This window comes from Thalassophryne amazonica, chromosome 14 (assembly GCF_902500255.1).
Source record: "Thalassophryne amazonica chromosome 14, fThaAma1.1, whole genome shotgun sequence".
In the NCBI taxonomy this organism is placed as follows: Eukaryota; Metazoa; Chordata; class Actinopteri; order Batrachoidiformes; family Batrachoididae; genus Thalassophryne; species Thalassophryne amazonica.
The window spans coordinates 99106044-99129958 of NC_047116.1; the positions used below are offsets into that span (position 1 = coordinate 99106044).

The 23915-nt window shown below is 41.3% G+C and overlaps 1 protein-coding gene across 1 annotated transcript in view; it reads left to right on the forward strand.

The window, feature by feature from the left end:
• rif1 (replication timing regulatory factor 1) overlaps positions 1–23915 on the forward strand; it is a 246301-nt gene that overhangs the window by 114793 nt on the left and 107593 nt on the right. The window contains exons 15-16 of the mRNA XM_034185865.1: positions 1406–1509; positions 8881–8967. Of these exons, the coding sequence (XP_034041756.1) occupies positions 1406–1509; positions 8881–8967 (191 nt within the window). The remainder of the gene's footprint in view (positions 1–1405; positions 1510–8880; positions 8968–23915) is intronic.

A 23915-nucleotide genomic window follows, 5' to 3' on the forward strand; every position in this document is an offset into this window, starting at 1 on the left:
ATTCATCACTGAATATGACTTTCATCCAGTCATCCACAGTCCACGATTGCTTTTCCTTATCCCATTGTAACCTTGTTTTTTCTGTTTAGGTGTTAATGATGGCTTTCGTTTAGCTTTTCTGTATGTAAATCCCATTTCCTTTAGGCGGTTTCTTACAGTTCGGTCACAGACGTTGACTCCAGTTTCCTCCCATTCGTTCCTCATTTGTTTTGTTGTGCATTTTCAATTTTTGAGACATATTGCTTGAAGTTTTCTGTCTTGACGCTTTGATGTCTTCCTTGGTCTACCAGTATGTTTGCCTTTAACAACCTTCCCATGTTGTTTGTATTTGGTCCAGAGTTTAGACACAGCTGACTGTGAACAACCAACATCTTTTGCAACATTGCGTGATGATTTACCCTCTTTTAAGAGTTTGATAATCTTCTCCTTTGTTTCAATTGACATCTCTCGTGTTGGAGCCATGATTCATGTCAGTCCACTTGGTGCAACAGCTCTCCAAGGTGTGATCACCCCTTTTTAGATGCAGACTAACGAGCAGATCTGATTTGATGCAGGTGTTAGTTTTGGGGATGAAAATTTACAGGGTGATTCCATAATTTATTCCTCAGAATTGAGTGATTCCATATTTTTTTTCTCTCTGCTTGGTCTAAAAAAGTAACCGTTACTGACTGCCACAATTTTTTTTTTCCTGATCTCTTATAGTGTTTCTTAAAGCCAGAAAGTTGCCATTTGAAATGACTTTAGTTTTGTGTCATGTCTGATCTGCTTTTTTCTACAAAATTAAACTGAATGAACATCCTCTGAGGCTGGTGATTCCATAATTTTTGCCAGGGGTTGTACAAAAGGCACCTGGGAGCCTTGAGCCTCAGTTTGATCCTTTTTCTTGTCTGGAAGCACGTAACAAAGTTAAACAAGAACTGTCATCATGATAAGACGTTGACACAAATACGGGAAAACGTGCAAAACCTTGGCTCCTGAGGACCAGGATTCATTGTTGGTCTCGGGCTGGTATTGGTGAAGTTGGCTCTCTGTCAGCAGCAGTGGATTTTCATGAATGATGCTGAGTTTGGATTTTATTGTGGTAGCTGCTCAGCAGGGTGGACTGCTCCAGTTTCAGGTCCCACTCAGCGGCTCCACATAGAGCACTCTGATTGGTCCGGGCTGTGTCAGTGTGGATAAGGAGCAGTGAGACCACGGCCTTGCCGCGCACCCGGCCCACTCACATGGTCATCAGTTTAAGTCGGAGCGTTCAGAGCCTGGATGGTGTGGACTGCTATGAGGACTTATGAAGTCTGAGGGGCTGGTCCCCTGTGATGACCCAACACCAGCCAGTGCGCTGGCTCTGTCTTTTCAGCAGTGCCTTTGTCTTTGTGCTGAGTGTGACTGTGGTTTCTTTGTTTGTCAGTGGGTAGTAAGAAGGATCGTCACTGCTGTGAAGTGCTGATCCTCATGCTCCAGGCTCTACAGCGCATCATCTCCTCAGATTCCCTGGCTCCTCACAAAGTCCTGGTAAGGTTCAACAGCTCCACATGGCCACACAAGTCACCCATGTGCACATCTTTAAACACAACACAGGCCAACATGGCTCGACTGTTCTCAAAAACCTCCGACGGGGACCAAGAAACCATTACGTTCATTGATTTCCAATAAAAGCATTAGCATGTGTTTTCAAAGTCATAAACGTGTCACACATTAGTGAAACAGATGAGATGTTTCTGGGTTGGTCCACTTGATGACTCATTGCATCTTCACTTCATGAACAGCTACATTACATTTCACCAGGTATACCTAGTAAACTGGCAACTGAGTCTCTTTGCTATCCAAATACACTAACATGTTTCTCTCTCTCTCTCTCACACACACACACCATTGGATGATGATAATCAAAGCATTTAACAGTTATGGCAGACCCACTGTAAACTGTTCAGGTGACCATTCACAGTGTTATTACAACTGTGTTAGTCTCTATAGGAGTTTTTCTGATGTATTTGAACCACTAAAATGCTTTAAAACTCACCATTTGACACTATTGAAGTTTGAAGTTGTTCGGCTGAGTGCTGCTGATCATTAGATTCACTTTAAAGCTTCGAATCCTCCAGAGTTCTTTGGCTGCAATCTTTGCTGAGTTCTGATATCCCTCCTTGATAGCTAACATTATCCATCAATAACTCTGTATTGTAGCTTAGTTAGTCCACAGTCAGCTTCTTGTTTTGAATACAGCCAGTTTAAGCATTTCGAGTCGAAGCTTTGAAGCATGTTTTAGGATTGCAAAGAGTGCTGCATGCTGATCTTTGCTTCAGATCGCAAAAGCACACAGACGAAATAAAACAAAAGTAGCTAGAATTTGAACTTTTAACACAAAGGTTGTTGTGGTCATCAGTGTACCAATAATATTCTGGGTATTACAGCCAGAATGGTGGTGGGTGAGTGAAACTTTGTCCATAGTCCAATAAAATTAGATTGAAAAAAAAAACAAAACAAAACACAACAATGTCAGTTGTTCGAGATGTACAGAGCTGCTTCATCAAGCGAAAGTTTCAGAATCAAAATACTTTATTAATTCCAGGGGAAATTGCTGATGCTCAAATTAAGACTCAGCCTCATGTCATCACTCACTCATCACTAGGGATGGGTATCGGGAACCAGTTCCTTTCGGGTATCGTTAAGAAATGATTTGATCCACCGACATCAATAACCTTTTTGCTTAACGATTCCCTTATCGGTCCTTCAGAGTGGCTGTTGTTTTTGGGGGTTGGTTGTCTGGAAAATGATCATTTTTCTACATTGATTACAGGCCCTGCAGCGGGTCTGTAATCAACTTTTCTGCAGCGCGGCTTTGCTTTGAGCCTTGAACCAATCGAAGGAGTGCTTCGATCTGCTGCTTTGTTGGTTCATTGTTTTATTTTGCTTTATCTTAATTTTTCCCCACTAAAACCCTAAAGAGCATATGTCTGAGTATTATTTACCTTTTTTATGTTAAACCGACTTGTTATGGTCTTCTGAAACAGTTGATAGATGTATTTTATAACTTAAAAACGGTACCGATGCTAATGTGTTAGCTTGTTTATGGCATTTTTAATGTTAAACTTAGCATTAAGCTGTTCGCATCTCAGCACGATTGTGTGCGTTTGTTTTCTGTATAATAATTAATTGCTCAGTGTTCCTTGACGTGAAAGTCAAATTGCAATTTTTTTTATTCATATATTAATAATAGCAACAACAATAATAATAATAATAACTCATAATAATTAATAATGCTACAATCCAATTTTAGAGAAAGAGACAAAAAGAACCTGATGAAACAAAACACAACAGAAAAGATAAAACCAACAATGAAAATAAATAAATACATATAGAAATAAATGTTTCCTGTGAACACCTAGTGACTCTTACACCTCAACTTCATCCCTATTTTATTTAAGTTTAATGACAATTTGTTTTGGTCAAACCATATTTTCAATTTGTTAATTTCTTCAGTGATTTCCTTCAGAACTATCTGCCAAACTAGAAAACTGCTGCATCCTAGTAAGAGCAGAATACTACTAGAGCTTCTAGAATTCAAACATTTTCGTGCAGGTGGTGTTGGGGGGTAATTTTTGTTTGAGCTTTTTTTGTTTTTCACCACTTTCATCCCTGAATACAGTGAGGAAAATAAGTATTTGAACACCCTGCAAATTTGCAAGTTCTCCCACTTAGAAATCATGGAGGGATCTGAAACCTGCATGTGCATGTCCACTGTGAGAGACATAATCTAAAAAAAAAATTTTCTGGAAATCACAATCATCTGGTGAACTTCAAACAGGCCTGGACATGTGCTGGCTTGAGCAGGGGGACCTTGCTGCCCTGCAGGATTTTAAACCATGACAGCATCATGTGTTACTAATGTAATCTTTGTGACTGTGGTCCCAGCTCTCTTCAGGTCATTGACCAGGTCCTCCTGTGTAGTTCTGAGCTTTCTCAGAATCATCCTTACCCCACAAAGTGAGATCTTGTATGGAATCCCAGACCGAGGGAGACTGACAGTCATCTTGTGTTTCTTCCACTTTCTAATAAATAATCATAACAGTTATCTTCTACCAAGCTGCTTGCCTGTTGTCCTGTAGTCCATCCCAGCCTTGTGCAGGTCTACAGTTTTGTCCCTGGTGTCCTTAGACAGCTCTTTGGTCTTGGCTATGGTGGACAGGTTGGAGTGTGATTGAGTGTGTGAACAGGTGTCTTTTATACAGGTAACAAGTTCAAACAGGTGCAATTAATACAGGTAAAGAGTGCAGAATAAGAGGGCTTCTTAAAGAAAAATTAACAGGTCTGTGAGAGACAGAATTCTTGCTGGTTGGTAGGTGTTCAAATACTTATTTGCAGCAGTAACATACAAATAAATTATTAAAATATTATAAATTAATAAATTATCAACGTAGAGACAATGGGGGTGGCAGAAAAAAATAGATTCACGTAGGTATCGCAGTTTTTTGTTTTACAATTTTTTTAATCGATTTTTTAACAAATGTAAATTTATTTATTTATTTTTTAATTTGAATGCTTCATTTTAGACTGCGTTTATCGGCCGGGTTTGTAAAACTCACCGCTTTTCTCCAGCAGATGGCAAAATGCTTTTCTTCAACTCTCTGCCTGGCAACACGATGTCACATACGTCCGCGGGAGGGGGGATTGAAAGCTACATGGCGCGGGGATAAAACCTCCACCATCACATTTTAAATCCAAGGTGTGGGCATGTTTTGGATTTTTTTTCTTTGAAGGGAAAAGCAGAGCTGGACATATCAAAAGCTATTTGTCAAAACCTGTAATGCACATGTTGCGTACTGCGGAAATTCGACAAACCTCAGTGCCCACCTAGCAAGGCACCATCCTGAAGTAAATGCAGAACTTTCATCCAAACATCCTACAGCAGCAAGCCAGAAGACACTGAAAGCAGCATTTTCCAATCTACCCAGCAGTTCCGAAAAAGCGAAACGCATCACAAAATCAATTGCGGACTTTATTTGCAAAGACCTGCGGCCTTATAGTGTTGTGGAAAATACAGGTTTCAGGAACATGCTACACACACTGGAGCCGAGGTATGTGTGATGCCTTCCAGAAAGTATTTCTCTGAAACAGCAGTGCCTCATATTTATAAGGACATTAAGCAGAAAGTCAAAGAAAATCTCAGCAGAGCAGAACGCGTTGCTCTTACCTGCGATGCATGGACTTCATGGGCAACCCAGTCTTATATCACCATAACAGCCCATTACATCGCTGATGACTGGTCTCTGTTCTCCTACGTCCTCCAGACCAGGGTGATGCATAAGTCTCATACAGGCTCGAACGTAGCACAGCTGCTTCGTAATGTGGTGAGTGAATGGGACATTGCAGAGAAGGACCCAGCTTTAGTCCAACAATGCGGCTAATATGGTTGTCTCCGCACAGTTAGCCGGCTTTCTCCATGTCAAGTGCTACGCACACACTCAACCTGGCATCTCAGCGTGCGCTTAACCTGCCGGCTGCGGCAAGACTTCTCGGATGAGTACGACGTGTGACTGGCTTTTTCCACCGAAGCACCACAGCACTTCATGTTTTGGAGCAAAAACAGAAACTACTTGAGCTCCCTGCGCACAAACTAATAAGTGATGTATCAACCAGGTGGAACAGTGCGTATGATATGGTTGAGCGTTTCCTCGAGCAGCAGCCAGCAGTCACGGCTGCGCTGCTTTCCCCCGATGTGAGAAAAAGGGAGAAAGAGGTCAGCACCTTCACCGAGTCAGACATATCTAATGCAGAGGAGTTCATACAGGCCCTGGGGTAGTCAAGGTGGCTACGGCTGTGATGCCAGATGAGAACAACCACAGTGTCATAGCCCCACTCCATGCATAGCTCCTGCAGTCTACCGAAGAAACCCTTGGAGTTCCTCCATTTGTTAGAGAACTGAAAGGAGGAGGAGGTGAGAGACTACAAGAGCTGCTCCTTTGCCTCTGTCTAAAAGCCCATTAGAGTGGTGGAAGGAACATCATCATGAGTATCCTCTTCTGGCCAGACTAGCAAGGCAGTACTTGTGTGTACCAGGGACATCTGTTTCCGCTGAACATGTCTTCTCTACAGCTGGGGAGGTTGTCAGTGCTCAGAGGAGCAACATCACCACAGAGCATGTTGACCAACTCTTGTTTTTGCACAAGAATCTAAACATTCCCAAGCACTAGCTTGATGAAAAGCATAGTTAAATACAGCAGCGGCGTACTTCAAAAGTAACTTTTTTGTGTATTATGCATTTTATTTACTACTTTTGACATCGAGGGTTTTAAAAGAGCACTTTTCAAATTCAAGTTAATAAAGTTAGAGACGTTTGAGTTTTCAGGTGCTCCAGTGTTTGATGTGAAATTTGTTTTATTACAGCACTGACTGAGCAGAATAGTTAAATAAGCTGCTGAATAAATATTAAAAACCAGAGGTGAGACACGGTCATTGTCAAGTCATGAATCAGCAAGTCCCAAGTCAAGTCTCAAGTCAGCTTGCAAACAATTGGTGATCATTATGACTTGAGACTTGACTTGGGACTTGCTGACTCATGACTTGAAAGTGACTTGATGGTGACTTTGTCCCACCTTTGTTAAAAACACATTCACATGTGATGTGTATTTTTGGGGAAATATGACTCCTGATGTAGTCTGTAGACATCATTATGCCACTTTTTCACTGGTATTAAAAAAGCTAAACTAAGAATTGCAAAAATCAGCAATATCGTAAAAATCACAATTTAAATTGAATCGGCACCCAAAAAAATCGTGAGAGAATCGAATCAAGGGGGAAAGCATATCGTCCCATCTCTAAGAGACATGATCATTTTCCTGACAAACACACCCCCAAAAACAACGGCTGCTCTGAAGGACTGATAAGGGAATCGTTAAGCAAAAAGGCCATTGATGTCGCTGGATCGAATCATTTCTTAACGATACCCGAAAAGAACCGGTTCCCAATACCCAACCCTACACATAAGATATGTGTACTAAGGCTAATGAAGTTATCATTAATGTTAACATTTACAGCTTTCAATATAAGTAACTCACTGTAGACATGAATGTTAGCAGCTAACTAGCCAATTAGCCTACAGAGATGACTGTCCCTCTTCATCAGAATCAGCCATAACATGCTTCTTTCTCAGATGCTCCTACATTGCCGTTATGCTGCTGTGGAAGGCAAGTTGGTTTTTCTCTTGACTTTGGTTAAAATGCTCTCAAACATTTGAGCTCCGTTTCTGGCTGCCCATGATATTGTTTGGGCATAACTTGTGCATCACGGACACAAAGGCAATGGAAGCGACAGCAGTAGCTTTGAGAGAAAAACAGAGCTTTAAAAAATAATTACGTTGATTATTATATTAGTTGCTGACGAGTTTGATAGTCAATATGATAGTGACTAATCAACTAATCTTGGCAGCCCTGGCCAGAAGTTTTGAACACTTCTAAATTTCCTTGTGCGCTTGCACGCAGCCACGCACGTTTCACGCACAGTTTACGTTGCGTTTACTCACTGGCATGTGCGGTAATCAAATTTGTGCAAGTGTAATCAAATTTGTGCAAGTGTCAAGATGCCTTAACACTGTCCTGGACGTTTGTCTTTGTCTTCATTATGACATCATGAATATTTGAATGTGTTGTGAGACCACAGCAAAGCTGAAAGTTCTCAGGAGGTGTTGTCTGCGTTTAATTACTGATCAGGACTAGGGCTGTCACGATTAGGAATTTCTGGAGACGATTAATTGTCAGACAAATAATTGCAATTGATGATTATATTGTCTATTTTTTTTCCTTTTTTTCCTTCTTTATATTCTACTATCGTAGTATAATTACACAACTCTGGAACACCATTTGGCTTCGGTGAGTTGAGAAACTGGGAATAGTGCAACGTTTTTATTTTTATCTTCATTTTACATACAGTCCCAACTTTTTCTGATTTGTGGTTGTTTCTGTTGCATTTCTGAAATTGTTTCTCCTCATCAGTCACGTTTTGTGCTTAAACACTATATTAAGCTCAAGATTGAACAAATAAATACCTTTGGAAAATAACAGCTGTTAAAGTTCAGAGTTCTCACCTGCTTTTTGTGATCTGTGCATCTGAACATCACCACAGCTTCTCCACGTCAGGTTTTTTTTTTTTGCTCAGTTCATTCATATATTCTCATTTTTAAATATGTTTTTAAAGATATTTGACCGTTTATTTCATCTCATGATCTCATTAATTCAGTATAGGACGCACACATGGTGTGAACAGGACGGTAACAGCAGAATCACACGGGGAGAGAAAGTTCAGAGAGAAGTAAAGGCAGCTCCATGATTTGGTATTGTTTTTTTAACATGTTCACTCGGGTTAAAATCCTCTCTCTGCTCCGTGCACGCTGTGCACTGATGGTTCTCAGCAGCGTGTCATGCCTCCATTCAGGAATCTCCTCCACCCACCCCCTCCCAGGCTCCCACTCTGCAGCCTGTTGACTCTGCATGTGCGCGCACACACCCACACCCCTCCTTCGGTAAACTCCGCATTTTAGATGGCTTTAAAGAAGACGGCCACTGTTTTAATCAGCCATCTTATCCAAACGGCAGGACGGATCGCTCCTTAGCCTCCATGTTATTGTCCTGCCTTAAGACGAGAGCGAAACAGAGTGAGTGAGGCTGCAGTACAATGACGTCAGATTCTGAGTTGTTTTATGCTTTGTGGATAAAATAAATAATTCACGGTAATCGCAAATATGAAAAATAATCGCAAGTGGCAAATATTGTAAGAATTGTGACAGCCCTAATCAGGACCTGTTGACTGAAGTTTTTCCTGTTGTCTTTGAATGTTTTGTTCTTGATGGTGGTTTGCAGGTGTTTGTGAACTCTTACTCTTTGTCTTCAGGTGCTCTTTGAAGCTACAGTCACAGGCATTCCCCATAGAGTACTCGGCTCCACCTCCTACCAAGTGGGCAAGATGGACGTGTTAAATGTGAGTGCCTTCACACATTGTCACGGTCGCAGCGACACGGGTACGATAACCGCTCAGAACAGTGCATCAGTAGATGCAAATGTCCTGCGCTCAGTTCAACATGCTAGCACCTCTGATATGAATCAGGCAGTGATGGATGGAAAAAGGGGAAAGAAGCCAGGGAAACATTGTCCCCATTTTGTGGAAATGTAATGGAATATATCAATCAACTTCAATCAACTTTTTTCTTATATAGTGCCAAATCACAACAAACAGTTGCCCCAAGGCGCTCCATATTGTAAGGCAAGGCCATACAATAATTATGAAAAACCCCAACGGTCAAAACGACCCCCTATGAGCAAGCACTTGGCAACAGTGGGAAGGAAAAACTCCCTTTTAACAGGAAGAAACCTCCAGCAGAACCAGGCTCAGGGAGGGGCAGTCTTCTGCTGAGACTGGTTGGGGCTGAGGGAAAAAACCAGGAATGCCGTGAAGGGGGGCAGAGATCGATCACTAATGATTAAATGCAGAGTGATGCATACGGAGCAAAAAGAGAAAGAAACAGTGCATCATGGGAACCCCCCACAATCTACGTCTAAAGCAGCATAACCAAGGGATGGTCCAGGGTCACCCGATCCAGCCCTAACTATAAGCCTTAGCGAAAAGGAAAGTTTTAAGCCTAATCTTAAAAGTAGAGAGGGTATCTGTCTCCCTCATCTGAATTGGGAGCTGGTTCCACAGGAGAGGAGCCTGAAAGCTGAAGGCTCTGCCTCCCATTCTACTCTTACAAACCCTAGGAACTACAAGTAAGCCCGCAGTCTGAGAGCGAAACGCTCTAATGGGGTAATATGGTACTACGAGGTCCCTAAGATAAGATGGGACCTGATTATTCAAAACCTTATAAGTAAGAAGAAGAATTTTAAATTCTATTCTAGAATTAACAGGAAGCCAATGAAGAGAGGCCAACACGGGTGAGATATGCTCTCTCCTGCTAGTCCCCGTCAGTACTCTAGCTGCAGCATTCTGAACCAACTGAAGGCTTTTTAGGGAACTTTTAGGATAACCTGATAATAATGAATTACAATAGTCCAGCCTAGAGGAAATAAATGCATGAATTAGTTTTTCAGCATCACTCTGAGACAAGACCTTTCTGATTTTAGAGATATTGCGTAAATGCAAAAAGGCAGTCCTACATATTTAATATGCGCTTTGAATGACATATCCTGATCAAAAATGACTCCAAGATTTCTCACAGTATTACTAGAGATCAGGGAAATGCCATCCAGAGTAACGATCTGGTTAGACCCCATGCTTCTAAGATTTGTGGGGCCAAGTACAATAACTTCAGTTTTATCTGAGTTTAAAAGCAGGAAATTAGAGGTCATCCATGTCTTTATGTCTGTAAGACAATCCTGCAGTTTAGCTAATTGGTGTGTATCCTCTGGCTTCATGGATAGATAAAGCTGGGTATCATCTGCGTAACAATGAAAATTTAAGCAATACCGTCTAATACTGCCTAAGGGAAGCATGTATAAAGTGAATAAAATTGGTCCTAGCACAGAACCTTGTGGAACTCCATAATTAACTTTAGTCTGTGAAGAAGATTCCCCATTTACATGAACAAACTGTAATCTATTAGACAAATATGATTCAAACCACCGCAGCGCAGTGCCTTTAATACCTATGACATGCTCTAATCTCTGTAATAAAATTTTATGGTCAACAGTATCAAAAGCAGCACTGAGGTCCAACAGAACAAGCACAGAGATAAGTCCACTGTCCGAAGCCATAAGAAGATCATTTGTAACCTTCACTAATGCTGTTTCTGTACTATGATGAATTCTAAAAACCTGACTGAAACTCTTCAAATAGACCATTCCTCTGCAGGTGATCAGTTAACTGTTTTACAACTACCCTCTCAAGAATCTTTGAGAGAAAAGGAAGGTTGGAAATTGGCCTATAATTAGCTAAGATAGCTGGATCAAGTGATGGCTTTTTAAGTAATGGTTTAATTACTGCCACCTTAAAGGCCTGTGGTACATAACCAACTAACAAAGATAGATTGATCATATTTAAGATTGAAGCATTAAATAATGGTAGGACTTCCTTGAGCAGCCTGGCAGGAATGGGGTCCAATAAACATGCCGATGGTTTGGACGAAGCAACCAATGAAAATAACTCAGACAGAACAACCGGAGAGAAAGAGTCTAACCAAATACCGGCATCACTGAAAGCAGCCAAAGATAATGATACATCTTTGGGATGGTTATGAGTAATTTTTTTCTCTAATAGTCAAAATTTTGTTAGCAAAGAAAGTCATGAAGTCATTACTAGTTAAAGTTAATGGAATACTCAGCTCAATAGAGCTCTGACTCTTTGTCAGCCTAGCTACAGTGCTGAAAAGAAACCTGAGGTTATTCTTCTTTTCTTCAATTAGTGATGAGTAGAAAGATGTCCTAGCTTTACGGAGGGCTTTTTTATAGAGCAACAAACTCTTTTTCCAGGCTAAGTGAAGATCTTCTAAGTTAGTGAGACGCCATTTCCTCTCCAACTTACGGGTTATCTGCTTTAAGCTACGAGTTTGTGAGTTATACCACGGAGTCAGACACTTCTGATTTAAAGCTCTCTTTTTCAGAGGAGCTACAGCATCCAAAGTTGTCTTCAAAGAGGATGTAAAACTATTGACGAGATACTCTAACTCCCTTACATAATAATATATATGCCAAATATGTATAGCATTTAATTTTAACACAAAATGTGCCGTATTTTTCAGAGTATAAAACACTTTTTTAACTAGCTTCAGAGGTCCTGGACTTATATAGCAAACAAAAAAAAAAACACAATTCCATAAATTTTCATGACGGTGGAAACAAGAAACATAACATTAAACTGCCTTTTTGGAGGGGAAGTGGGGGAGTTCATAACTGGGCTTAGTTACTTTCAGCATGCCTTTTAAAAGGTCACCCTTAAAGCGTTTGTTATATTGTTTGTTATATTTTCCAGAGTATAAGTTGTAGTATTTTTACAAGTTTGAGGCCCTGCGATTTATAATCCAGTGCGCCTTGTATATGGATGATGATTCACAACCACAAATTTTCTTTACACTTGAAATGAGAAACACACCATTAAACTGCTGTTTCATTTGAAAAACAAGGTGGAAATTTCCTGACAGGGCTCGATTACTGTCAGCACGCCTTTAAGCACTTTAAGCATTCTTTAAACTAGCGATCATGATGTCATCACTATTTTGAGCTTTTCCAGCTCAGCATGCAGGTCCACCTCTGATTTGCTGTGGCGACCCTGGGTGCAAACAAGGGAGCCGAAGGGACTTACTTACCTCACGTCGGCTCCAGATAAAATACAATGAGCAGTCATGCTCACTTCAAGCAAATATATGTATGAACAAATGTCTATCAAACAGTAAAGAGTGTCTGACACAAAGAACTGCACCGTTTAAACACACAGGAACACATGTTCATGTTTGTGTGTGTATGTGCGTGCGGAACAGGCGGTCGTGTGTGTGTGTATACACAAACAAACAGACACTCATGTCTCTGTGTGCGCATGGTTGCAAAACCTTCAGTTGTATACAGATTTTCATCAAAATTTGTTGTTTATATCGTCATATAAAATCGCTATTTTAAAAATATTTGATCCAGTCAATTTTGCAAGTTTTCCCACCCACAAAGAATATAGAGGTCTGTAATTTTTGTTGTAGGTACACTTCAACTGCGAGAGACAGAATCTTAAAAACATCAGAAAATCACATTTTATGTTTTTTAAATAATTGATTTGCATTTTATTGAATGAAATAAGTATTTGATCACCTACCAACCAGCAACAATTCTGGCTCACACAGACCTGTTAGTTTTTCTTTAAGAAGCCCTCCTGTTCTGCACTCTTTACCTGTATTATTTTCACCTGTTTGAATTTGTTACCTGTATAATAGACATGTCCGCACACTCAATCAATCACACTCCAACCTGTCCACCATGGCCACGACCAAAGAGCTGTCGTTTAGCAAATCAATTGAATGAGTTTTAATGCAGATTTGAAAGACAATGGAACAGTCTTACTGCCATCCCCAATGACAACCAGCAGCTCCAACCCACCAACACTCCTTCTCCATTCATGACAGAGATGTGGACAGGCTCTTCAAAAAGAAAAACCCATGCAAAGCAGTCAAACCTGACTGTCTCCCCATCCATGTTGAAGAACTGTGCAGACCAACTGTCCCTGGTGTTCGCAGACATCTTTAACACCTCACTGGAGACATGCCAGGTGCCAGCATGCTTCATGGTCTCCACTATCATCCCCATCCCCAAAAAACAAAGAACTTCAGGACTTAATGACTACAGACCCATCGGCCTGACCTCTGTCGTGATGAAGACCTGAAGACCTTTGAACGCCTTGTATTCACACACCTCAAGGCCATCTCTGACCCCCACCTGGATCCCCTGCAGTTTGCCTACAGAGCCAACAGGCTCTCATGGCCCTCCACCTCATCCTCCAGCATCTGGACTCCCCAGGAGCCTATGCCAGCATTCTGTTTGTGGACTTGAGCTCTGCTTTTAATGCGATCATCCCAGCCCTGCTGCAGGACAAGCTCTCTCAGCTTGGCGAGCCTGACTCCACCTGCAGGTGAATCACTGACTTTCTGTCCAGCAGAAGGCAGTATGTGAAGCTGGGGGTGGGGCATGTCTCCAACACACGGTCCATCAGTACCGGATCCCCCCAAGACTGCATTCTTCTCCCTGTACACCAACAACTGCACCCCTAGCCACCAGTCTGTAAAGCTCTTGAAGATCATGGATGATACAACCCTCATCAGACTCATCTCTGCCTACAGATGGGAGATCAGTCACCTGGTGTCCTTGTGCAAACAGAACAATCTGGAGCTCAGCGCCCTCAAGACAGTGGAGATGGTGGTTGACTTCAGAAAGAACCCAGTCCCGTTCGTCCAATTCAATTCTGATTTGAAGGGGTAAAATTGTAGACCTGCACAAGGCTGGAATGGGCTACAGGGTGTCAGAGTTGAACCTGATAAAAGAGACAGCTCAAATTATCACAGAGAATGACCACACAGAAATACTGAATTTCTTTCCTGATCAGGAGAGAGCCCGGCAGCATGACCGCTCTTCACCACTCGCCAGTCAGCTCTGAAGGGACCCCCTACTCATCTCCTGCATTTAATGAAGCAAAAATGAATACAGGCAAATGCAGAAAACAGCACACATCTTCTATGTGAGAACAGTCTGTTCTCACTTAGATATGGCATTATTCTTAAACAGAAACAAAACAGAGACAAAACAGGACCAGCCTTGAGCTGGTGTGAACAGGGCACAACGTTCCTGTCCAAGGCCGATCTGTTGACTAAAATGTACTCAGTAAACAAGATTTACACTCCTGCAGATTTACGTTCTCACACTCCTCAAGTTGGCAAAAGGTCATTTTACCGTGTGAGTAGTTCAGTGGTTAACTTGGAAAGTAATATCAAGTAAAATCACACAGATACACTATATATATATATATATATATATATATATATATATATATATATATATATATATATATATATAGGGTCGAAATACATTTTTTAACCTACTTGCACTGGTGCTAGTAACAAAAAATTACTTGCACCAAAAAAAAGTTACTTGCATAACCAAAAGTCAGTCTTATATCAACCTTAAAACTCCTCCTCTGATGTGTCAGACTCTTCCTCTCTGGGGAGAGTTTGAGGGGAGTGCAGCAGCAGCAGCGTTTTGTTTTTTGTTTTTTCACGTGCGCACGCGAACGAATTGTCCATGGAGATTATTTATTAACTACACAGATGTATAATAAAACATACGGTGACTGGTTTATAACACAATTATGACAGAGTTTGAGGGGGAGAGAGAGAGAGCGAGGAACTATGGAGCCCTGGAAGTGTCATTGCAAAATGTTTTGCATGTGGAGAGAATGTGCGCTTGTTTTATTATATTGTGCGCACGTTTTATGATATTGTTTGAGTAAAACAAGGACACGATCTACTTAAACGTGGCCACAATTTGTAAAAAGTGTACTCAACATTAATAAATATCATAAATGCTGGCTATTAGCCAACAAACCAGGAGACAGTGTGATACATTTCCCCATTAGAAATGGATCTGGTCAGGGTGTATCATCATGGTTTGGGCGCACAAGAACATGCAGAGAACTCCAGCTACCCAGCATGGCATCATCTGGAGTTTAAGCACATTAAAAAGGATGCTGAGGGCGAAGCATTTCCCTGTCATGAGGATGACAATTTAGGTCATATTATGGAGTTCATTTTGAACGAAAGGAAAACGTGTGCACGTTTTATTAATTCGAGGGCTCAATTAAAGGAAAACGTGCGCACATTTTATTAATTTGAGAGCACGTTTTATTAATTTGTGGGCTCAATTAAAGGAAAACGTGCGCAGAAATGATCATGGCCAGAAAAAAAAATCACTTTAAGTGACCTCTCCCGGGTTCTGTAAAGGAACCGCAGCGGCAGCCAGTTTTTTTTTTTTTTTTTTTTTTTTCTTCCCCACGTGCTCGTGTGAACTAATTGTCCGTGAAGATAATTTTATTAACTACACAGATTTATAATAAAACAAATGGAGACTGATTTATAACACAATGATGACAGAGTTTGAGGGGGAGAGAGAGAGGGAACCGCAGCCAGCCATTTTTTTCCTTTTCTTTGTTTACATGTGCGCGTGCAAACACAACAAATAGAGCCCAGCAACTCGCTCCATGTGTTACTGTCATAAAACGCAGGGAAGACGAAGACAACACACTGGAAATAGTTTTTTCCATATTTATTCCTTTATTGGTTCATTCTACTGGTGCTTATAGTTGATAAAACCTGGATAAAGTTACTTGCACCAGTGCAAGTGGAGTATAAAATTACATGCACCGCTCGAATAATACGTGCCCAAACTAGCACATGCATGTACTACTTTGAGTCCTGCATACATATATATACAACCCCTGGCAAAAATTATGGAATCACCAGCCTCGGCAGATGTTCATTCAGTTGTTTAATTATGTAGAAAAAAAGCAGATCACAGACATGACACAAAACTAAAGTCATTTCAAATGGCAACTTTCTGGCTTTAAGAAACACTAAAAGAAATCAGGAAAAAAAATTGTGGCAGTCAGTAACGGTTACTTTTTTAGACCAAGCAGAGGGAAAAAAATATGGACTCACTCAATTCTGAGGAATAAATTATGGAATCACCCTGTAAATTTTCATCCCCAAAACTAACACCTGCATCAAATCAGATCTGCTCGTTAGTCTGCATCTAAAAAGTAGTGATCACACGTTGGAGAGCTGTTGCACCAAGTGGACTGACATGAATCATGGCTCCAACACGAGAGATGTCAATTGAAACAAAGGAGAGGATTATCAAACTCTTAAAAGAGGGTAAATCGTCACGCAATGTTGCAAAAGATGTTGGTTGTTCACAGTCAGCTGTGTCTAAACTCTGGACCAAATACAAACAACATGGGAAGGTTGTTAAAGGCAAACATACTGGTAGACCAAGGAAGACATCAAAGCATCAAGACAGAAAACATAAAGCAATATGTCTCAAAAATTGAAAATGCACAACAAAACAAATGAGGAACAAATGGGAGGAAACTGGAGTCAACGTCTGTGACCGAACTGTAAGAAACCGCCTAAAGGAAATGGGATTTACATACAGAAAAGCTAAACGAAAGCCATCATTAACACCTAAATAGAAAACACAAGGTTACAATGGGCTAAGGAAAAGCAATCATGGACTGTGGATGAATGCATGAAAGTCATATTCAGTGATGAATCTCGAATCTGCATTGGGCAAGGTGATGATGCTGGAACTTTTGTTTGGTGCCATTCCAATGAGCTTTATAAAGATGACTGCCTGAAGAGAACATGTAAATTTCCACAGTCATTGATGATATGGGGCTGCATGTCAGGTAAAGGCACTGGGGAGATGGCTGTCATTACATCATCAATAAATGCACAAGTTTACGTTGATATTTTGGACACTTTTCTTATCCTATCAATTGAAAGGATGTTTGGGGATGATGAAATCAGCGTTCTTTTGTTTTTCATGATTCCATAATTTTTTCCTCAGAATTGAGTGAGTCCATATTTTTTTCCCTCTGCTTGGTGTAAAAAAGTAACCGTTACTGACTGCCACAATTTTTTTTCCTGATTTCTTATAGTGTTTCTTAAAGCCAGAAAGTTGCCATTTGAAATGACTTTAGTTTTGTGTCATGTCTGTGATCTGCTTTTTTCTACAAAATTAAACAACTGAATGAACATCCTCAGAGGCCGGTTATTCCATAATTTTTGCCAGGGGTTGTATATATATATATATATATATATATATATATATATATATATATATATATATATATGACAAAGACATTAATAATTGATGAGTATATTTGCAAATCTTTTGACATTTTCCCCCTGTTTATCAATGATAATGTCTATATTCTCATCATCACAAAGCCACCACTTCCATCACTGGATTTTCGGTGGCCCCGTCATATTTATAGAAACATCAAACTCTTACACTCAGGGGAAGCAATGTTTTCAACCATCATTTTTTCCCATCTGAATGGGGTAACAAGTATCCGTATCAGACTGCAGCAAAGCTATGTAATCATGATCTAGCAGCAAACTGTTGACTGTGCCCGAAATCATTTGTTGGATCAATGATTCGATCTTGCATTTCCATGAGCCTCAGAGTTGTCAACTCCTCTAAGAGCCTAAACAGTGAAGTTGACGAAGTAACTAAATCTGTAATTTAGTGTCTACACGCGCAGCATCACTTTGCCCACGCCCAACCAGGGGAAGAGTGACAGCAGGACTTTCTGGTCTGTGGACCACAGCTTTGCGTCCAGAGGCACATCTGTTCCCCATATAGAGTCGTGGGGAGCCAAGTCACGCTTAAAGCGATGACTGGTCGAGAGGTGAGCGGCTACGACGTAGGAGTGCTGAGCCATGGTTATTGGGGCACATCTGCCTGTCCATCCCACTGGGAGGGCAGTGAAGGCATTGTGGCCACACAGCCAATACATGCTCACCTGAGCATAAGTTCCCATCAGGTCCAGTGCTTGCAAGTAATCTATACATTTACCACCATAGGGAGCCTGGGTATGATTAAGGCTTCCATCTGATAGGCGAGTACACGGCCCCAAAATGATCTCACACAGCGGCTTAGCTATCTTTCCCAGATTGATAATTGGGCCAGAAAACAAAGGCTGGTTGTTTGCATAACAGGTGAGTCAAGCTCCTGGATCAAGGAAAAGATTAGTGTGCACAGGTGTATTGAGTGACCCTTCTGCAGGCAAGAAATTTTTAAATGTTTTTTGGTGCCTTGGTGGTTATACAGTGGTCCCTTGCTATAACGTGGTTCACCTTTTGCGGCCTCGCAGTTTCGCGGATTTTTTTAGTGCAATTTTGCATGCTTCTTCTTTTTTTTTTTTTCTTCTTTTTTTTTTAAACAGCGCATTGTGTTCTGCTTCCTTATCAGGCGGGCCGGTTGCGGCACCGGTCGGCATCACTGTGATTGCTCTTACTGTCTCCGATGCGCTTACCGAGTCTGCGGGCTCGGTAAGCAAGGCAGCGGGTCACTCACACCGCCCCACTGTCTGCTGTGCGGAGTTGCGGCCAAAATCTGGCAACAGGTCCAGAGACTACGCTCGCTGTTTTGATGCAGAGCACTCCAGCAGCCCGCAAGGATAGAATTCTTGCAGAAAAATCCGCAGCGCTGCATGGTCTCGGTAACCGCAGCCGCAGAGCTCCATGGCCACTGAGAGAGGTTTGTATCTTTTTAATAACTTGGATTCTTTGTGGGTCCCGCATCCGTACCCTGCAGCGGTAACACCGGAGGCAGTGAGCGAAGAAAGAGCATGCGCATTGTGTTCTGTGTGTGTCTGTTTATAATCTTCACGCCCAGAAGAAAAAAAGAGCGCCAACAACTACCCTTAACTGTGTTCTTCACTCGGAAAAAGACACCTGCACCGCGGTGTTACTCGGTGGAAAAAGACGCTACAGCTGAGCGGCGCCAGGACGAAGACGCGCGGTCAGAGGAACTGTGAAATACTGGTCAGTCACTATTAATAATTTCTTATGTGTCCAACCTCGTAGGTTGATCGTTAAAATTAAATTTGTTAGTTCTAAAAGCCATCATAATTATTTATAGGAAAATGTTCTATTTTTATTTCTCAAACAAATGTTTTAGCCTGAAAACAGGTTTTGATCTTTGGTTTCATTCTGTAATACTGTACTTATTTTTCTACTAAGGTTTGAACTTTGAAAGTGTTTACACAGGAGAGAAAAGTGAGAAAATGTTAATGCCTGTTTGAGAAAAGGGTATAAAGTGTGTAGTGAGGGGATTTTACAGCCTTAAAACATCTATAATAATTGTAAAAAATAATACTGACTACTTCACGGATTTCGCCTATTGCGGGTTATTTTTAGAACGTAACTCCCGCGATAAACGAGGGACCACTATATAATAGCCTGTATGTCGGTGAACTGATTAAGTACCATGGGCTCGATTGCTGATGCTAACACATGTTGAAACAAAAGGCTGACATTTAGAAGCGGCAGTGGTCTCATGAGTGGCTGTGCTGCAGAAACAGGCATCAGAGAACACAACAGATCCAATCCAATCCACTTTATTTATATAGCATATTTAACAATAAAGACGTTCCAAAGTGCTGCACATAGAATCACGATAGATAAAACCCCAATAGTCAAGAAATAAATTAAAAATAAGAAAATTAACAATAAAAATAAGTAGAATGTGCAAGATAAATAAATACATACAGCATACAAAAGATAAAACCAATAAAATCTACCAAAATAAAAAAAAACAATAAAACAGGACCACACAACTCACGCAGTGTTAAAAACCAGAGAATAAAAGTGCGTTTTCAGACGAGACTTAAAACACTCCACTGTGGGGGCTGTTCGGACATGGAGGGGCAGAGCGTTCCAAAGTCTGGGGCCAGCCACAGAGAAAGCCCTGTCCCTCCTGGTTTTAAGTCTTGTCTTAGGTGCCATGAGCTGGAAATGGCCCTCAGACCTCAGAGCACGCGTCGGAGAGTAAATTTGTAGGAGGTCAGTAATGTATTGAGGGGCCATTCCATTCAAAGCTTTAAAAACAAACAATAAAATCTTAAAATCAATTCCAAAATTAATAGGAAGCCAGTGCAAAGATGCAAGAATTGGGGTTATGTGCTCATGCTTCCAGGCCCCTGTTAAGTCACGCTGCAGTGTTCTGGACTAACTGCAAATGGGAAAGAGCCCGTTGTCCAGACGACTTGAAATAAGAGTGCACAACTTGTTCAAAAAGGTTAAAAGATAAAAAGGGTTTTACCTTTGATAAAAAACAAACATGATAAAAGCACCATTTCAAAACACCATTGATTTGTTTATCAAATTTAAAATCGCTGTCTATGGTGACGCCAAGGCTGGTGACTTTGGGACGTACAAAATCCTTGAGAGGTCCCAAGTCAACGAGGGTACTTCCAAACAACATAACCTCTGTCTTACCCTCATTAAATTTCAAAAAATTCTGTGACAACCAAGCCCTGACGTCACACAGATAGTCGAGTAGGGGTGTCAGGGGGCAAAGGCTGTTTTTAGCGATAGGCATGTAGATTTGACAATCATCAGCATAAAAAAGGTAGGCCACATCATGTTTTTTAAAAATCTCTGAGTGGGAGGAGATAAAGAGCAAAGAGGATGGGTCCCAGGATAGAACCCTAGTGGACTCCACAATGAAGAGGAGCTGAAGACGAGGAGGTCTAAAAGCACTAAAATGGCTGAACTGCCAGAATCAGTTGTTAAAAGGACATCATTAAAAACCTTTAAAAGTGCAGACTCAGTGCTGTGAAATGCCTTGTACCCTGATTGAAATGGATCCAATGTGCCATTTCTGTCTAAAAAAGGCTGCAACTGTGCAAAGACGCATTTATCTAAAATTTTTTGACACAAGCAGTAACTTAGAGAGAGGTCGATAATTTGAAAAAGCCGTGGGATCCAAACCCAGTTTTTTGATCAGTGGCTCCACAATAGCTTTTTTACAGACGGAAGGCATAATTCCACAAGATAGACTACTATTAATAATTTCTCCAACAAAAGAGCCAATAGTGTCCCAAACCTCCTTAAAAAAGCAAATTGGACCGGGTCAGTGGGACATGAAGAGGGTTTTAGATTCCTAACTATTCCTGTAAGCACAGTCATTGACACAGGCTGAAACTTACTAAAAACACACGAGCACTGATTTGCTACACAGTGACACACCGGGGACAGTGATATATTGACCCTAATGGCATCAACCTTATCAATAAAAAAGTGGAGAAATTTGTCACACGTTTCACTTGTGATTTCTAGTAAAGTGGACGGACTGGGATTAAAAACAGAATCAGTTGTTTTAAAAAGAATACGAGGCTTGCCAAGATTGTTTAAAATCAATTCTGAAAAATACTTATTTTTTTCAACTTAATAATTATTCCAGCTCTCTTTAAGAATCTGTTTTGAATCCTCCAAACGGTCTTGTTTCCACCTGCGCTCTGCCCTCCGACAGTCACATCGAGCTGCGTGTGTGATGTCATTAAGCCACAGTTTTTGCTTAAGCTTAGAACACATGGCTTTACAGGGAGCAACAACGTCTAGAACCCCAGAGCAAGTGAAAAAAATAAGAGTTCATCATCTGTTCTGTGCCAAATGCAGCGGAATCTAACAGATTCTGCTCAAATGCACTAAAAAGAGGAATAAAAGCAGCAGCGGTGTCAGGCTTAATAACACGCCCGTGACGCACAACAGCCATCGTCATGTCAATGTCCAGACTAAAATCAAACATGACGGGGCTGTGGTCAGAGAACACAGCGTCACCAACATCATTTTGGACAGGAAGACCAAGAGATAAAATAATGTCCAGCGTGCGTCCGTGCACTTGTGTGCTGCCAGTGACATGCTGTGTCAAATTGAAAACTGCGATCAAGTCCAAAAACTCTCTGGCCAGAGGTTTTGATGGACAACAGATATGTACATTAAAATCCCCGACGATTAAAATCTTGTCATAACGTGTCACTATAGAAGTAACAAAGTGAGCAAACTCTTCTATGAAGTCTTTGTTGTATTTGGGTGGTCTGTATATGACAGCACACAGCACTGGGACAGTCTGTCGCAGCTCAAAACAGCTCAGTTCAAAAGAGGAGAAGGACCACTCCAACATCACTTTGTGATAAATACAGTTCTGTAAAACAGTCGCTATACCTCCACCACGACCAGTAGCTGTTGGCATGCTTATAAAACTACAGTCAGGGGGCAGTAACTCTGAGAAGGCAGATGACTCACTGATTTTGATCCAAGTCTCTGTTAAAAACAATATATCCAGACTGCGCGAAGTAAAAAAATCTTGCAAAATAAAAGTCTTGTTCACCACAGATCGTGCATTCACGAGTGCGCACCTCGTAGAAGCCGTTGCCAGGTTAGCCGCCTGAGCTGCCCGGTTCAGCGGCCTGAGGTTAGCCGGGGACATGCCGCCAAAACCCCAGAAAGAAACGCGGCGAGGGCGCAGTGCGCAGACATCCTCCCGGAGTCCAATAATGAGCACCAGCCAAGCACCGACTGGAGCAAGTGCACATCGGGAGACATACCGGCGAAAACGATTTCTGTAGACCCGTGGAAGAGAAGAGAACCACACCACATCAGGAGAAAGTGCCAGTAAGACTTTCAGCTTTACCAGCTGGCCAGGTCGCACCCCGTGGCGTTTGCGCTTTCTGGGCGAAGGCGCCTTCACACAAAGAAGGCACTTAGGCAGATCCGCCAGATAGAAAGAATCTGACCACTTTGCATCTGAAAAGGCACACAATTGCACTGTATCTTTGATTTTTAACAGCTCTAGGCGATTATACACCAGCAATGAGTCAGTAGTCCTTATGACAAATGTTAAAATCATAAAACAAACAAAACTGAGAAAAGCCAAACGGCGACAAAGACACACCGGCGCCATCTTGTCACTCTGTCAGAAATCATTTAAATTTACCTCGTTAGCCAAAAACTTAGCATATCTATACCACATGTTCATCTGATATGGGTTACATGACGTATCAAACATCCACTGAAAACTCGATCGTGGCCTCACTTGCTTCTGGTCTGAATTATTACGTGGTTTATATATTTTATCATACCACCACACAGTAGATGTCACAATTATAGCAAAAATCGTCAGAATTATCAGTAAAGTGTGAACTTTACTGGCGGCAAATCTTTCCATAGCTGGAACAGTTCAAGTAATATATCTCTCCTTCTCTCTCTTTTTTTTTTACAGTTCTATGCTCGAAGAGTAGATGTCTTCTTTCTTTGGTGAGAGTTCAGGATTTCAGTTCAGCAGTTCTGGACTTAGGGACTGAAGGAATCAGGAACTCTTTTTATGTTGTTTTTTCCTTCAGATGTGATGCATAAATCTGTACTATATCAGTATGTGTAATGCATGCTGCAGTTGGAAGTACAATAATGTGTTATGTACTTTGTCACGTGTCCTGTTCTTGACGTTACTTAAACACAGGTACACAGGAATGGAAAAGGATTTTCTTGTCTCCTGTTGTCAAAGAATTAGGTTCATCTGCTTTTCTTTCTGGTCTGGTCTCGTCTACTTCTTTTGCTGTTTTTCAAGCAGTAGTTCATCTGCTTCTTATCTTGGCTTGTGTTGATAGGATTCTCCTCAGTTTTAACTGGTTTCTTGTCTGCTTCAGGACCCTGGATGGGCTCAGGTGTCTTCTCTGGTTCAGTCTTACCTTTATCTTTGTTCTCTGATCACACTCTGGTCACCCTCTCTGTTGTCTGATGCGCTTCCAGCCATTGCAGGACCCATAGGCTGTCAGCCGACACTGTTACGCGTCGTTTCTCTTGTCCATTTCAGTATCTTTTAGATATCTTTGTCTTTTGA